Below are 18,272 nucleotides of genomic sequence, written 5' to 3' on the forward strand. Positions count from 1 at the left end.
ATTTCCATGCGGAAATTAAGGCACTTTGTATGGAATCCTGGGGTAAGGGGGGTCTCCATGCGTTATCAACAATTGGAAAAGCAAGGTAACATATTTTCTTAATTCATGACTCCACAGCTTCCACCCCCAGGAAGGCTATTCTTCTCATTGACCATCCTTTCTGTAAAGAAATAGTGCTTAGATTACTCCTGAGCAGGGCTGGCGTTAGGGGGTGGTAAACAGGGCAATTGCTGCAGGTCACGCTTGCAGATTATAGTGTCCCCTTCCCAGTTTCTGCCCTGGGCCCCTGCATGTCTAACACTGGCCCTGCTCCTGAGTCTACCCTATTTCACTTTCATCACATGACCCCTTGTTCCAGAGCTTCCTTTCAGTTAAAAGAGGCCTGCATCCTGTGCATTTATGCCACAGAAGCATTTAAATATCCCCATCATATCTCCCCTCTCTCGCCTTTTTTCCAGCATAATAGCCTTTTGTATTATTGCCTGAATCATATATACAGCCTGCATGTCCTTAAGTTTACCCAACCTGAGCAGAGGAGTTCCCAGGGCCGGGGTTGGAGAGGGTTTAGCATTTACACACATGCTTTATAAAATTATTGATTTGGCACCCATGGTTTCATTAGTAGCTCAAGATGATTTATATTCAAGTACTCTAGGTACATAAAATAAGCCTGAAAGTTCCTGCTTTCCAAATAGCAGCTGGTACTTTTTGTGGGCTGATTTTCAAATGGAGAAACGCACACACTGTCCCTTAGGAAACTGGTGTAACTTATGCAGCTACTTGCTGCACAAGTTAGATAGTCTCTTATAAAGTTGCCCTCCAAACTGAGAAATTGGAGTCCAAGCATTATGAATCTTTGAGTAAGGCTCAAGACGTGTCATGTTCAATAGCATTTTTTTTCTTCGCTGCTACCTCCATGTCTACTCTGAAGAGTTCATCGTCTGTTTTGATTTCATTTTGAGGTCTCTTCATATGAAGTGTTAGTTAGTTTATTTGGGGTTGGGGTCTTTCAAAACGCAGAGAGCATTTTCCGGCTCTCTTGTCTCTGTGCTATATTCTTTGTTAGGGTAGTGTGTGGACTTTTTCAGTGTGGTTATGGTTGCTGGGCAGCTTTTGCTTCAGGAACACTTTCAGGCTTATTTTCGAAAGAGAAGGGTGCCCATCTTTTGACACAAATTGGGAGATGGGCGTCCTTCTCCCAGGGTCACCCAAATCGGCATAATTGAAAGCCGATTTTGGGCGTCCTCAACTGCTTTCCGTTGCGGGGACGACCAAAGTTCCAGGGGGCATGTCGGAAGCATAGCGAAGGCGGAACTGGGGCGTTCTTAACATATGGGCATCCTCGGCCGATAATGGAAAAAAGAAGGGCGTCCCTGACGAGCACTTGGCCGACTTTACTTGGTCCATTTTTTTCTTGCGACCAATCCTCAAAAAGGTGCTCGAACTGACCAGATGACCACCGGAGGGAATCGGAGATGACCTCCCCTTACTCCACCAGTGATCACTAACCCCTACTACACTAAAAAAAAGACCCTTAAAACATTTTTTTGAGCCTCTATGCCAACCTCAAATGTCATACCCAGCTCCCTGACAGCAGTATGCAGGTCCATGGACCAGTTTTATTGGGTACTGCAGTGCACTAGAGACAGGCGACCCAGGCCCATACCCCCCTACTTGTTACATTTGTGGAGGAAACAGCGAGCCCTCCAAAACCCACCAGAAACCCACTATACCCACATGTAGGTGCCCCCCTTCACCCCTTAGGGCTATGATAGTGGTGTACAGTTGTGGGGAGTGGGCTTTGCATAGCTCCAAGGTAAGGGAGCTATGCACTTGGAAGCAATTTGTGAAGTCCACTGCAGTGCCCCCTAGGGTGCCCGGTTGGTGTCCTGGCATGTGAGGGGGAACAGTGCACTACGAATGCTGGCTTCTCCTATGACCAAATGGCTTGGATTTGGTCGTTTATGAGATGGGCGTCCTCGGTTTCCTTTATCGCTGAAAACTGGGGACGACCATCTCTAAGGATGACCATCTCTAAGGTCGACCTAAATGTTGAGATTTGGGCGTCCCCGACTGTATTATCGAAACGAAAGATGGACGCCCATCTTGTTTCGATAATACGGGTTTCCCCGCCCCTTCGCTAGGACGTCCTGCGAAGACGTCCTCAGCAAAACTTGGGCACCCCGTTCGATTATGCCCCTCTTTGTCTTTTGCTCAACAAATGTGAGATTGATCCATTCTTTATTCATTCTGTGAATTATCTGTCGAACCAATTATCAATGAAGGAGGAAAAATACAGTGCAAAGACTTTAACTGGTGAAACCTGATTGCACAGTTTGCATTGCATGCTAGTGTTTGTTTTTTTCCTTATGAATGTGTAAGTGACAAAAAAAAGGCTGACTAAAGAAAGAACCAGCCTTAAAATTTATGACAAAAGATCATGTTACCGTTGGTTGTGCTTTATTTGGTGACTTTATAGTACAGAAGTTTCAAAACTAGCTGAAAGAATACAGAACTACCTATTACAGGTAGTACTGTAAATAAATGCTGTAGTTCTGAGGCAATTTGCATGCGCCTTTTTACAAAACCCGGCATTCCTGTGCTAAGGTGATGCCTCATATACAGACTTAGGACTAGATTCTATATATGACGCCTAAAAATTCAGCGTCGAAATGAATTTCGCTTAAGCGCATTCTAAAAGGTACACTTTAATTTAGGTGTACTTTAAGTCTAAATTTCCATGCGGTTTTTAGAATGGATCCTCAGAAGCTTAGCTGAGATTGGGTGGCAGAGCCGGTGGTGGGAGGCGGGGCTGGTGCTTGGGAGTCGGGGATAGTGTTGGACAGACTTATATGGTCTGTGCCAGAGCCAGTGGTTGGGAGGCAGGGATAGTGCTGGGCAGACTTATACGGTCTCTGCCCTGAAAATGACAGATACAAATCAAGGTAAGGTATACACAAAAAGTAGCACATATGAGTTTATCTTGTTGGGCAGACTGGATGGACCATGCAGGCCTTTTTCTGCCGTCATCTACTATGTTACTATCCAGCTTATTTTCGAAAAAGAAAGACGCCCATATTTTGACCCAAATCGGGAGGTGGGCGTCTTTCTCCCGTGGGCGAACAAATCGGTATAATCGAAAGCCGATTTTGGTCGTCTTCAACTGCACTCCGTCGCAGGATCGAACAAAGTGGATGGAGGCGTGTCGGAGGCGTGGTGAAGGCAGGACCGGGTCGTGGTTATCGGCCGAGGAGAGATGGGCGTCTTTAGCTGATAATCGAAACAAGAAGGGCGTTTTTGACGAGAATTTGGTCCGCTTTATTTGGACCCTTTTTTTTCAGGTCCAAGTCCAAAAAAAGTGCCCCAACTGACCAGATGACCACCGGAGGGAATCGGGGATCACCTCCCCTGACTCCCCCAGTGGTCACTAACCCCCTCCCACCAAAAAAAAAAACACTTTACAAACTTTTTTCCCAGCCTGTATGCCAGCCTCAAATGCCGTACCCACCTCCATGACAGCAGAATGTGTTCTATCCTCTGACAGCCTTTCCCTGGTTCTTATGTGGCTCTCGGGTGAGTGTGACACCTTTTCTGTTATGCGCACTGCAGAGTCACATCAGCAATGCATTGTGGTGGGTGTAGGGTATTGGACTCCGTGATTCCACTAGCTTGTGTTAAATGCTCACAATGTTGGTAGTTGGTAGGCTCTACTGCCATGGTGCTTTTCCCTCTGCTTACTGGGTCAGAGTGTGCCCTGTTTTGTTTCCAGTAGTCCATGAGGTAGTGGCCATTTTTGTAACCAGTTTTAGCTCCCTTTCATGTGTTACCTATGTTACTGAAAGTGGGCATTGTACAGCATTCTGCCAGCTCTGACCTACTGCTAATCTCAGTACCAGGGAGACTCTTTACCAGTGGGGCACAACCTCTGATCTGCAGTTAACTGTGAGTAAACGTGCTTATTCCAATAAAGGACGTTTTTGGAAACATTAGTCTTCAGGTGTCAACTGGTGTGCCAAGGTTATACAGCAGCAATAAGTCCTAGAGGCCTGCGTGTATGCAGGTCCCTGGAGCACTTTTAGTGGGTACCGCAGTGCACTTCAGGCAGGCGGACCCAGGCCCATCCTCCCTACCTGTAACACTTGTACTGGTAAATGGGAGGCCTCCAAAACCCACTGTACCCACATGTAGGTGCCCCCTTCACCCCTAAGAGCTATGGTAGTGTTGTACATTTGTGGGTAGTGGGTTGTGGGGGAGGGGGTTGGGGTTGGGGGCTCAGCACCCGTGGTAAGGGAGCTATGCATGTGGGAGCTGTTTCTGAAGTCCACCGCACTGACTTCTAGGGTGCCCAGTTGGTGTCCTGGCATGTCAGGGGGGCCAGTGTACTAGGAATCCTGGCCCCTCCCATGACCAAATGGCTTGGATTAGGACGTTTTTGAGCTGGGGGTTTTTAGTTTCCATTATTGCTAAAAAAAAAAAAAACCAAAACACGCCCAGCTCAGAAACGAACAAATCCATGGCATTTGGTCCGTACAAACCGTATTTTCGAAACAAAAAAAAGACGTCCATTTTTTTTTTTCAAAAATACGGTCTGTCCCTCCTCTTCAAGTACCCGTTTTCGGACATAGACGCCCATGGAGATAGGCGTTCGCGTTCAATTATGCCCCTCCCCATGTAGAATAAGCCTACATTTCTGCGTGGTTTATAGAATACGTCGAGCACCAGCCCGCAAAACTAAATTCAGTCGTGGGCAGTTACGCCAAGTTTATGGTTTATTAAAACTTGCTATACTGCTGTAGCTGCCATTGCAGATCAGCATGGTGTACAATCTAAAATCACAGAAAGGAAAGGAACTCCATTAATGACAGGAAAGACGCACATTTACATCAATAAAATAAGAGGATAGGAGAGCAGAAGGTTAAAACTGAGATACATTTAATGGTCGCAACCATCACACACCAGGGAAACCCACGAGATCCATCGCTCCCTGAAAGCCTGCCTAAAAAGCCAGGTTTTCAAATTAACCTTAAAAGGATAGTGAGAGCTCACTACGAAGAGAAAGGGGTAGACTGTTCTAGATGTGAGGAGAAAGGTGGTTTCAAGGTGAGCGATTTTGGGACTGGGAAGGACCAAACGATGATCATTAATTGAACGAAGTACTCTAGTTGGAGAATAGGATACAGTGAGGTGAGTGAGATAGTCAGGGATGCCAGTTCGAAAAGCTTTATAGGTTAGAAGTGCTATTTTGTAAGTGACCAAAATTCACACTATGAATATTCTCCAAATTCTATTTGAACACACTTCTATTGCCAAGCAAAACCTGACATATGATAACCGTGTCAAAGGGACTATAGTTATCTTTATTTAAAAAGAAAAAAAGAGCCTGTTCTAATAAGTCTATGCGCATTTCTAGACACCTAGCAGCTGCACTGTGCTCTGCAGCAGATAGATGCACGATAGCACTTCCAAAATTGGTCTCAAAAGGTGTATGCTTGCCCTTTGATGTGTATACATGAAAGGACTTCCTACAAACAGGTTCAACAAACCAACTTATGAGAAATAACTTCTCACTCAGCCAAACAACAGTAGGAAAGTTTCCAGTGCTGGGCAGACTTCTACAGTCTGTTCCCCAATCATGTCTTGACAAATTGAGCTTCAGTAGCTGGAGAACAGGATCAGTGTTGGGCAGACTTCTATGGTCTATGCCCTGAAAATGACAAGGACAAATCATGATCAAGTGTAGTTCACTTTATGTAACAAACAAGACTTTATTAAACAATAAAAAACTTGAAGCAGTCCAGAGGAAGGCGGCAAAAATGGTATAGGGCTTGCGCCAAAAGACGTATGAGAAGAAACTGGATAGACTTGAATACGCAAACCCTAGAGAAGAGGAGGGACAGAGAGATATGATACAGACGTTACATACTTGAATGATATTAATATGAAAACAAATGTTTTCCAGAGAAGGTTGCAGGTTAGTAGACTTAGGAGTAACATCAGAAAATTCTTTTTCACAGAGAGGGTGGTTGATGCCTGGAATGCCCTCCTGAGGGTGGAGGAAAAACAGTGACAGAATTCAAGTGTGGAATGAACACACATGATCTCTAATTACAAATGGAATGGTACAAGAATCAAAGCTTAAATGGCTGCATGTGTGTTTGCATGTTGAGTGGTGCTTAGGATGGCGACTCCATCTGTGAAGAACTAAGGTCGGTGCTGGGCAAGTTTAGGATGGGCTGAAGGGGCTTAGACGGAAACTCCTGTAATTTGGAATGTGAGGACTGTGCCGGGCAGACTTTTACGGTCTGTGTCCGGCAAATGGCAAGATGGATTTGGATAGGCTGGAATGGCAACTTTAATAGTTAGAACCTAAGAACAGGGCTGGGTGGATTTCTACGGTTTATGACTCAGAAATGCCAAACAGAGACAATGATCAAGTATTTTATATCACATGCATTGTTGGTTTAATCATGCAGCGGCGTACCGAGGGTGGGGTGGTGGGGGTGGTCCACCCTGGGAGCACGCTGCGGGGGGGGGGGGGGGGGTGCAGGCTCTACAGGCTCCTTGCTCCCTCTGATTTTACTTCCTGTTCCAGGGCAGAGAGCAATACACCTGGGGGACCGGGGGGGGGGGGGCAATGCTGCATCCAGGGGGGCACAGCGGCAATCCACCCTAGGTGGCAGCTGACCAAGGAATACCACTGTAATCATGACTTGATAATGAGTGTGACTGTTAGTCAGACTGGATAGACTGTTTAGGTCTTTATCTGCCATCATTTACTATGTTACTATTAACCAATTATGAGCATGTATGCAGTTGTTATGGGGGCCTAATAATTTAAAGTGTGTGCAAATCACTTATATATGTTGTGTGCATACAAGTTATTCCGCTTAAGTGAATGAGCTGTGTCAGCATTAGCATGCGGCTTAGTAAACAGGGGGCAAGTCATACATCAATTTGTGTGCTTAAAGTTCTACCCCACATACAATGTGTGTGCAAAGAATAAACAGGTGAAATGACCGCGAACCAGACTTTTGGGGGGGCTCTGTATGTCCTTATTAACCATACAGGAAAATATATATATATAGAGAGAGAGAGAGAGAGAGAGAGAGAGAGAGAGAGAGAGAGAGAGAGAGAGAGAGAGAGAGAGAGAGAGAGAGAGAGAGAGAGAGAGAGAGAGAGAGAGAGAGAGAGAGAGAGAGAGAGAGAGAGAGAGAGAGAGAGAGAGAGAGAGAGAGAGAGAGAGAGGAGAGGGGAGAGAGAGGGGGAGAGAGGGGAGAGGGGGAGAGAGGGGGAGAGAGGGGGAGAGAGAATGAATTTATTAATTTTATTTATTCATACTTGTATCCCAAAAATGAGTTCCGGTTCAATGTGGCTTGCATTTAACAGTTAGAGATTACATTGATTCAATTACATTTACAAGCTTGTATGATGCTGTGTTTTACAGTGGTTGGCAAGATAACGATTAGTTTATATGGAATAGTCATTGGGTTTCTTGAGAAGATATGCCTTAGTTCATTTCTTTTAATGACAAGATGCATTACAGCGAGGTGTTGTGCTTTGTTGTTCAAGAATGATTAGTGCATATTTTACTCATAGAATTTCCTGAAGAGGTAGGTCTTTGAGGGGGTCTTTTACTAAGACACGCTCACGTTTTTAACGTGCGCCCGATTTTAGCGCAAGCTAAAAATGTCAGCACGCTTTAGTAAAAGGGGGTCTGAGTCTTTTTTTGAACTGGAGGTAATGATAATGATTAAAACATTAAGTTCTAACTGAAGGGGGCAAAATAACCAGCAAAGCCATATAATAAGGAACTAAACCAAGCAAAATTTTAAAAACAAAAGAGCAGACCTTAAATTGGATACAAGCTTCTATTAGTAACCAGTGAAACTCGTAGAAGAACTCTTAATGAAATGTTTCATCATAATTGAAGTTTATGGCACTGTTTATTTTATTTTATTGCATTTGTATCCCACATTTTCCCATGTTTTTGCGGGCTCAGTGTGGCTTACAATACATTATGAATAATGAGAATACAATTTGTTACAATTCAGGTTAAGGATTACATAGTGAGGAGATCAAAATGAAACAAAGTCAAAATCTCTAAACGAGACAAAATCAAAATCGAGAGGAATGAATCATTTGAGCAGAACATAGAGACATTGGAAGGAGATAGCGGGAAATTTGGGGCGTTGTGTGCGGCATATGGTATGTTCTATTGTTAGACTTGAGTAAAGAGCATTACAATAGTCTAACTGACTTAAAACAAATGATTGAATAAGTACTTGAAATTGAGGTCTAGGGAAGGAAGATTGAATTTGTGTAAGTAGACTGAACTTCCAAAACACACACATACTATCGCATTAACCTACAAAGCTTATTCTCTAATTCTACATTTCTAATCAATGCAGATCACTTGTAGTTTCCTTGTGCCCGTTAGTTAGGCATGTGAATCTCTTCTACACCTGCATTAAGAGCATACAACTTGCTTACTGATTTCCAACAAGTGGATAAAGGTGAACTTCCTTCAGCTTATCATAAAAAGAATGCAATTTCCGTAGAAACAAATGACTAAGCTAATATACAACACCCATTTGGGCCGGCCACCAATGAACCATGAAGATAAGGTAAATAAGCATATGGACCAAGTATGCACTAACCCCTGGATTCTATATATAGTGCCAAGATTTCCGTGTGGAAATTGAAACGTGTTCCATAACAATGTGCATAACCTAATTGGTTAACAAGCCACTAATTGGCATTAATTAGAATTTACATGTAGAACTAAGTGTATTCTATAACATGCTGAGTGTAAATTTTAAGTCGCATAGTTGAAAAGTGGGCATGGGTATGGAAGGGGGGTAGGTCATGGACATTTCTAATATCTACGCATGTGGTTATAGAATACACATGGTCTGTGCGTAATTTAAGCATCAGCATTTACACCGGTTTCCAGACTCGTCACGGCACAGAAAGCAGTATGACACCTTTGCTAAGCGAACTTCATTCATTCAACATAAACTAGTTCTAGCAGTCTCCCTTGATCTCTCGCACACTTGTAAGCTTGTTAACCACTCTTTTCTTCTTTCCCATATCATCTGTGGGAATTTTGGATGATGTTCTGACCTGATTCACATACTTCCTTTCTCATTACTCCTTTCAGGTGCTTACCCCTACTTCTGTCTTTGAAAAGCGAAAACTCCAATATGGTGATCCCCATGGCTCAATCTGCTTTTATTTAATTTGTTCCTAAGTCCTCTGGCAGCTCTTATTCATTTGTTTGGCATCTCAGCTTATCTCTATGCGGACGACAGTCTTCTCATTTTCCCTACAAATTCATCTCTCTTGATCGCCCCATTACAGACCTGTCTCGATGCAGAAGCAAACTGGCTCTTTGAACATCAACTTGTTCTTAGTAAGGATAAAACTGACATATGCTGGTTCTCGGGTTCCTTTGTCCCTCCATCTTCCTCTGTCATTCTTTTTGGGTCTCAGTTCCATTTTGTTATTTAGGAGTTCTTTTGACTCCTCCCTTTCATTTACACCTCAAATTTTCCATATATCAAAACTCTGCTTCTTTACTTTCTGACAACTGCGGACTATTTGCTACTTTTTTGATCATGACAACTTTCATACACTAGTTCTCTCACATTTTACTTCTCATCTCGACTATTGCAATATCATTTACACAGATTTACCACAGGTCACACTAAAAAGGCTACAAACTTTACAAAATTTTGCAATAAGACTTTTATACCATGCTCATTGTACTGATCATATCACTCTTTTGCTGAAACACTGGCTACCCGTCCAGTTGTGGATCACTTACAAAATAGTACTTCTAACCTTTAAAGCTTTTTGAATTGGCATCCCTGACTATCTCTCACCTCACTGTACCCTATTCTCCAACTGGAGTACTTCACTCAATTAATAATCATTTGGTCCTTCCCAGTCCCAAATTCGCTCACCTTGAAACCACCAGACATTGTGCCTTTTTCTTTCTTTCTCCTCACATCTGGAACAGGCTACCCCTTTCTCTCCGTAGTGAAAGCCTGGCTTTTTAGGCAGGCTTTCAGGGACCGATGGGTCTCGTGGGTTTCCCTGGTGTGTGATGGTTGCGACCGTTAAATGTATCTCAGTATTAACCTTCTGATCTCCTGTCATCTTATTTTCCTTGGCCATTCCTCTCCCTATGCACCCAAGCATCCTAACTTTATTTTATAATCTACATGAGTACAATCAACTCTGCTCCCATGTACACCATAATGTATATTTACACCTGTTGAAGAGGCCTTTTACTTGTGTATGTGGTCACATAGTGTATGTGCAAAAATAACTTTAAAAACTACTTCCCTAAAGTGCTTATAAATAGGTTTCGTTCCTAAAGTAGGATATTCCATGATGCAGAATTACCACTGAAACTTATTTATGGTGATGCTGCAGTGAGTGAACAGCACATGGTGAGGGAATTTCAAAATTTCCCAGTTGACTAGCGTGCAGCATGTGTACCGGCAGATATTTATTGATTTATTAGTCACCTTTATGAAGACATTCATCCCATGTGGTGTACAGCAGGAATAGTTTAACATAAAACTTGCAATTTTGTTAACAGCATAACAATAGTAAAATAACCAAGAATAAGCAAATACAGTAAATGAGGTAAACTTGAACACAGTAAACTGAAACCTAATAATAGATATGTACCCACTTGGATTGTCCAGGAAGGAACTTTTCAAAGGTCTTTATAAAGACCAGTTGATTATTGTCCTTTGAGACACTAAGGAGGAGATTCTATGTATGGCACCTAAAAAATATGCGCTAAAAAATAGTTCCGGCTAAGCATATTCTGTAATCGGCACCTAGATTTAGGCGCCAATTTATAGACTATGGTTAGCTGGTATTTCAGTGTCAATATCTGTGTGCAACTATTTACGCCAAACAAAACCTGTCGTAAATCTCAGCATGTAGATTTAGGCGCAATGGGCCATATTCTATAACTAGGCGCCTAAATTTTGGAACACCTATTTCCCTGCCCATAACCATGCCTATTTTTGCCTTCACGCATTAGAAGTTCGGCGCACATCGTTACAGAATATGCTTAGTGAGTCGTGTGCTTAAATTCTAATCTGTGCTAATTAGTGCTCATTATTGCTTGTTAAGTGCTATTATCAGCACTCATTAGCTTGTTAAGCCAATTAAGCTACACGCATTGTTATAGAATCCACTCCAATTTTGGCGCCAAAATCTAAGCGCACTATATAGAATCGGTGAGGGGGGGGGGGGGTAAACGTTTAAACCACACTTAGATCAAGAGACTCCTGAGGCAGGCACGTTTAGCTGAAACACGGTGCCGTATCGAGTCCCTAACTATCATCAATAAAGAGTGTTTGTGCAACTTCTTTGTGTTCCACTGTTTGTTTGTGAAGAGCCAAGATCCGTTTCCCGCTCTTTCCTTGCTCTGTATCTTACACAGTGCATATTTTACATCTAGGCATACACATAGGTGGAGTGTGTGTGTGCCTAAGTTCTGATGATATCTGTACATGATCAGGTCTTATGGCACACGCTTCCATCAACTCTATAGCCAGCAAAAGTGCTCGTGCCTTGCTGTTAAATCTAGTATTCACTAAAGCAGGGGTTCTCAACCCAGTCCTCGGGACACACCAAACCAGTCTGGTTTTCAAGATATCCGCAATGAATATGCACGAGATAAATTTGCATGTACTACCTCCACTGTATGCACATTTACGTCATGCGTATTGATCATGAGTAGCCTGAAAAACGGACTGGCTTGTGTGTCCTGAGGAATGGGTTGAGAACCTCTGCTCTGAAGGCAAGTAGGCACCTAGGTTCATTTATAGAATAGACTCCTACCAGGTGCCAAGTTATAGAACTGCCCCCTAAGTGCATGATACACTGCCCGAGCACGTGTTGTAGCACTTTAACAAGCGCTGTGGTTTTATCTTTACTCAAGTATTTTAGGGGCCCTTTTACTAAGGCACGGGAGGGCTAACATGCGGGTAGCATGTGCCAAATTGGCACTAGCTCTGGGCTAGCACTTGTGCCTGGCGGTAATTCTGTTTGGCGCACACCAAATCCCACGGTAGAAAATAATTTGCTATTTTCTACTGCGGAGGGCATTCCCAGCGGTATTCAGCAGTTGGTATGCGATGCATGGTTACCACACGGGTAACTCATGAGCCCTTACCGCTAAGTCAATGGGTGATGGAAAGGGCTCAGGCTGTAAATAGGTGCGCGCTAGTTTTAATTTCAGTGCACGTCCGTTTCCCAGCCCATTAAAAAAAAGCCCTTTTTCCCAGCCATGCTAAAAAAATGGCCCAGCATGCGCCCAAAACATGCACCCACACTACCGTAGGTCACTTTTTACCACGGCTTAGTAAAAGGACCCCCTAGTACACATTACAATGATTTTTAATGAGAGGCTCTTTTACCAACAGTGGCCACAAGGTGTCAGTAGCATCCATTAGAACACAATTTAGTGAACTATATAGATATTAGGCCAGATATTCAGCCGACGGAGTGCTGTGGTGAGCGCTGACCCCGGATATTCAATGCCAGGTTGTTTCCAGCGACTGGCGTTAAATATCCGGGATTTTTTTGGCCGGCTTTAACTTATTCCGCTATGTGAATATTCAGCACTGGCCGATTAAGTTAATAGCGGGCAAAGATAGGACTTCTGTTTACGTAGTCTGATTTGCCTGCTAAACGTAGCCGGCCAGCGCTTGAATATTCGTGGATAGCTGGCTAAATTATGCAGTATAGTTAGCTCCTATGTGCTAACCATGAATATTCAGTGGAGAATAACTGGCTATCTCCTGCTGAATATTAGTGGTTAGCTGGTTAAATGCTATTTAACCAGCCAGGAGCTGTTTCTGGACAGTTAAATAGCACTGAATATCTGACTTTTATTTATGTTGGGTGTAGGATGACTGGAATCTTAGTTTAGGTGGTCAATTAATGCTCATGGCATTGTTGCCTAGTAAAGGCTTGTTCTGTCTGAACTGCAACCCCAGAGAGCAGAAAGAAACTGCTGGGCCAAAGATACAATTAAAAAAATACAGAGAGACAGTAGCCCAAAATATGAATTCTGATGAAGTTTCGTATAGGTTTTGCAGGGGTTTCTGTCTGCAAGTCCAGAACTGATATTGAGATGAATAAAACAATAGAGCTTTATCCTCATGTAAATCCTTATCCTCCATAACTGTGAAATTGATTTAAATAAACATATGGAATAAATGAGAATATTTGCAAGGCAGCATTTTAAGTAATTTCAAGTTTTTGCAATACATTTTTATGTAACCAAGTTCCTACTTACACAATGGCATGATGAATGAATACTGTAGGTTCTACCCACGTGCAATACAGTTGACCAGTAGGTATAATGTACGCACCAGTAGGTATAAGTTTAATAAATAAGTAGGTTTGTTGTAGCAGTTTTGTGTTACTCATAATTTTCAATAGAATAGTTCACATTTTTCCACTTTGTTTATGGGATGTGCTGCTCGAGGGACCATAGAGCAGACGATGCTGCATTGTTTTGCTTCTACTGTAAAATCTTAAATTGCATTATACAGGAGAAACTCAACACTATATGTGTGGAGAAATAATGGTTGTATTTGGGGGGGGGGGGGGGGGGGGGACAATACACAGCAGGAGCCTTCGTATGCTGACTTTGCCAGTTTATAGAGATTTACTGCTTTTTTTGTTTTTAGAACACTTTTCTGATATTTTCAAAGCAGTGTGTTGACAAGGTAAACTCTAAAGGCCTTTTTACAAAATTGGAATACATTAACATCCAAAGTTAATGTTTGTTAGGAGTAATTTTATGTGTAAATGAGCTCTTTAAGGGGTCCTTTTACTAAGGTGCACTGAAAAATGGCCTGCGGGTTAGTGTAGATGTGTGTTTTGGGTGCGCACAGAATCATTTTTCAGTGCACCTGCAAAAAAAAATGCCTTCTTTAAAATTTTTGCTGAAAATGGACGTGCGGCAAAATGAAAATTGCTGCACGTCCATTTTGGGTCTGAGACCTTACCACCAGCCATTGACCTTAGCAGTAAAATCTCATGACCTACAGACGCCAAATGCCACTTGGCACGCGTAGCTGACGCACGCCAGAAAAAAAAAAAATATTTTTCAAGTGCGCGTAGCGGACGTGCGCCAAAAATGAAATTACCACAAGGGTCACGCGATAGGCGGTAGCCATGCGGTAACTCCATTTTGGCGTACGTTGGGCACGCGTAGACGCTTATGCAACTTAGTAGAAGGGCCCCTAAAACAAGATCACACCTAAAAGTCCATACAATGCAAGCTGACACGTACCTGTCCAGTAGACATGCTCAGCGGTAAAGTCTGGCTAGAGACTTAATTTACATTTATACCTGCATTTGCGCCAGTATTTTAAACTCATATAGGTGCCTGTTTGTCTTTATAGAATATCACCAAATTAGGCTTAACCTAAGTGCCTTGTTAGATAATTGCCTTCCCTCTGTTCCCAAGACTTTGGAAAAAGCATCCATTCAGGTAACGTCAAACAGTGATTGCCACTGCATGTGAACATTGAGAGATGTATGTAACTACATTGTGTTATCTACCCCATTAATAGTTCAAGTGCAGTAATTGCCTCTTTCTTAATTGTATGGCACAGTTCCTGTGCATTCCCTTTCCATATCGTGCCCGCTAACTGAAATGTCCACATTAGGGGCCAGATCTATATAAGGTTACGGAAAAATCAGCATGGCAAACATGTCCGCTTAAGCATATTCTATAGGCAATGCCTAGATTTAGGCGTGGTATACAGAATTCTCTGAGTTGGTAGCCCAGCACCTAAAACTACACACCTCCATTTACATCAACAAAAACGGGGGCGTAAATCCCACTGGGCCACATTCTATACGCTTGTAAATTTGGAATGCTCACGAAACACCCATTTCCCCGCCCCATAGCCACACCCTTTTTTAACTGCACGCGTTAGAATTTAGGCGCAGTTCATTACAGAATACACTTAGCGAGTTGTGCGCGTAAATTCTAATTATTGCCAGTTAGTGCTTGTTAAATGCTGTTATCAATGCTGAGTAGCTCATTAAGCCAATTAAATTACACGCGTTGTTATAGAATATGCCCGGATTTCAGTGCCGATCTCTAGGCATGCTATATAGGTGTTTAACATGGCAGTTAGAGGATGTGATGCTGCGCTAATAGCATGCTTTGAAAGCCATAAGCCCTTCTATATCACACTTGTTTCAATATAAATGACCAATATAAAAGACTTTGCAAACCAGAAATAAGGCAGGCATGGTATTCCAGCCACAGGTCTCCAGTGTACCATCTGAGAGTGATGGTAAATGGTACACAATGTAAGTATGTGTTTGCTTTGCCATGTTGCTGTCAAGAGATAGAGTATATACGCAACCCAATTAACCATCATTTAAAATCTTATGTAGTGTCATTAAAACCTGGTTGAGGAGCACGAGGCACCAACATTTCTGGGCTTTATGTGTACGCTAGGCTGATTTGCTATATTTTAGAAGAAGAAGCAGCAGCAGATAAGTGAAGAAATGTAACCTGAAAAGAAATCATCTCCAGTTTTGCAGGGTAACTTGTTGGAAGTGAGAATAGCAGTTTGGGTGTGGTGTGTGTAGTAGAAACATGTTTTTCTTGTACAGAAATTTTCATTAAAGCAAAACAACACGGTTGGATTTAGTGCAAAAACAGAATTTGGTCAGCTTTATGATCCAAACATTTTTTTTCCATTTGCCATTATCCTTACTAAAAACCACAGTGTTCTTTTATTTGTATATCAAATTGAAGACTTGATCTCCCACCTTCCCCAATCTTGTTATTGTAACAATCAGATTTTATGTTCACAGACTTCCTTTATAACCAGTTTGGTATAATAAGTTAGGACTGTACCAGAACAGGAAAAAATAGGGGTTTTATAATTTGGTGGCATCCTTTACTTTTCTAGAACACTAAATTCATGATACTTTTCTTCCAGGTGAAGATGCTGAAAATACAAATGTGATAATCCTAAGTTACTCACAGTATTGTCGATACCGTTCCATGCTGAAACGTATTCAAGCCAAGTCATCCTTACTGGCAAACCAGTTTGTCTTAGCGCTTGGTGGTATCGCAGTTCTCAACAAGAACACCCAGATCCTCTACTGTCGGGATACCTTTGACCATCCAACCCTCATAGAAAATGAGAGCATTTGTGATGAGTTTGGTAAGTTGTTTTTCAACTACATCTATATTATGCGTTTGGAACCAAATTCTGTATATGCTGCCAAAAAAAATGCGCACTAAATGCTATTCTATAAATGGCGCTCCAAGTTGGGCACCATTTATAGAATATCTCTTAGTGCCAGGTTCTGCGTCAAACTTTTAGGCATGAAGATTTACACCAATTGAAACCTGGTGTAAATAATTAGGCGTAGATCAGGCTTATTCTGTGACAATTCTTGCAAATCATTGGAACACCCATGAACCACCCATGCCCCTCCCATGGCCACACCCCCTTTTCAGATCTGTGCACTAGAATTTACACGCTCATCTTTAAAGATGCGTGTTTAAATTGTGATTTATTGCCAGTTAGCGCCAATAATCAATTGTTAGTGCTAATTGGTTTGCTCTTCAATTAAATTGGGCATGTGCCCAGATTTGTACACAGTTTTGTGTGCCATATACAGAATCCCGGGGATGAAGTATAATATTCTTATAATAGACAATTGAAGTCCATGCTATCAATTCATATTGGATATTTGTGTTTACAAGTAAAAAAAACACAATCCCCCAGATTCTACGTACTGCGACCTAAGTTGCATGTGCATATCCAGTCATATTCTGGATTTGCGCATGCAATTTAATTAGTTAAACCAATCAGTGCCGATAATTGCCAGTTAAGCAATTACGGAAACTAATTGGCATTAATTAGAATTTACGCATAGAACTGTCTAAGCGTATTCTATAACGTGATGCGTGTAAATTCTAAGTCACATAGTTGGAAAGGGGACGTGTCCATGGGCATGGGTGGGTCATGGGTGGTTTTAAAATCTATATGCGTAGTTATAGAATACACCCAGTCTGTGCGTAATTTAGACATTGGCATTCACACCAAGTTTTACTTGGCTAATTGACCACAACTAAATTTAGTCATTTGGATGGGTGCTCGGTGTATTCTAGAAACCGCATGGAACTTTACTTATTCTATAAAGTACGCTTAAATTTAGGCATACTTTATAGAATATGCCTAGGCGTATTTTGTTTCGGCGGCGATTTTTTTTTTAGGCGTGAAATGTAGAATCGAGTCCAATGACCATTTCTGTTCTCAAAAACAAACATAATGCTTACTGTACGATTTAAACAAGTTAATTCTTTACTTTTCAAAGAAACATTGACTATTGAGAGTGAATACATCTTCATAAAAATTACTTTGTTGTTTCTAATAAATAATGAATATGCATAACATGTTAGAAAAGCAGTACCCAAATTATGGGGTCCTTATGCAAAGCTGCATTAGGAGTTATTGTGTGCCTAACACAGCAAAATAAAAAATGTAAAAAAAAAAAAAAACAACTAATGCGGAATGCGCTACTGTGTTCTGCATTAGTTTTGACGTGTTCGCACACTAAGGGCTAGATTCTACATATGGTGCCTGAAAAATCCGTGTGGTAAAAAAAAAAATGCCTAAGTGTATTCTTTAAAGTACACCTAAATTTTATAGAATCGGCTTAAATTTCTGCGAGGCATATAGAATACACCGAGTGCCTCTCCACGCGACCAAATTTGGTCGCATCCATTTAGGTGATGTTTTAGTTGGTATAGATCCCGACACCTATATTAGGCACAGAGTGGGTGTATTCTATAATAATGCACACAGATTTTAGAAACGCCCATTCTACGCCCCCTTTTCAACTGTGCAACTCGGAATTTATGTACACCATGTTACAGAATACACTTAGGGGCCCTTTTGCTAAGCCGCATAGGTGCCTACGTGCGCCCAACGTGTGCCAGTTTGAAACTACTGCCCGGCTACCACATGACCCGGCGGTGATTTCTATTTTTACATGCGTCCACTACGAGCGGCGCTAACCGGATGATAATCGGCAGTGTACGCACACTGATGATTACCGCCCAGTTAACACATGAGACTTTACCGCTAAGTCAATGGATAGCAGTAAGGTCTCAGGCCCAAAATGGACGCTGGCCAATTATTATTTTGCTGCACGTCCATTTTTGCCCCCCCCCCCCCCCCCCC

General features: G+C 42.2%; 1 protein-coding gene across 1 annotated transcript in view; it reads left to right on the plus strand.

Moving 5' to 3' along the window:
• The window catches only part of ARID5B (AT-rich interaction domain 5B), a 295,401-nt gene that overhangs the window by 114,585 nt on the left and 162,544 nt on the right, over positions 1-18,272 (plus strand). The window contains exon 4 of the mRNA XM_030203113.1: positions 16,014-16,241. Coding sequence (XP_030058973.1) covers positions 16,014-16,241 — 228 coding nt within the window. The remainder of the gene's footprint in view (positions 1-16,013; positions 16,242-18,272) is intronic.

This window comes from Microcaecilia unicolor, chromosome 5, assembly GCF_901765095.1.
Source record: "Microcaecilia unicolor chromosome 5, aMicUni1.1, whole genome shotgun sequence".
Taxonomy (NCBI): Eukaryota; Metazoa; Chordata; class Amphibia; order Gymnophiona; family Siphonopidae; genus Microcaecilia; species Microcaecilia unicolor.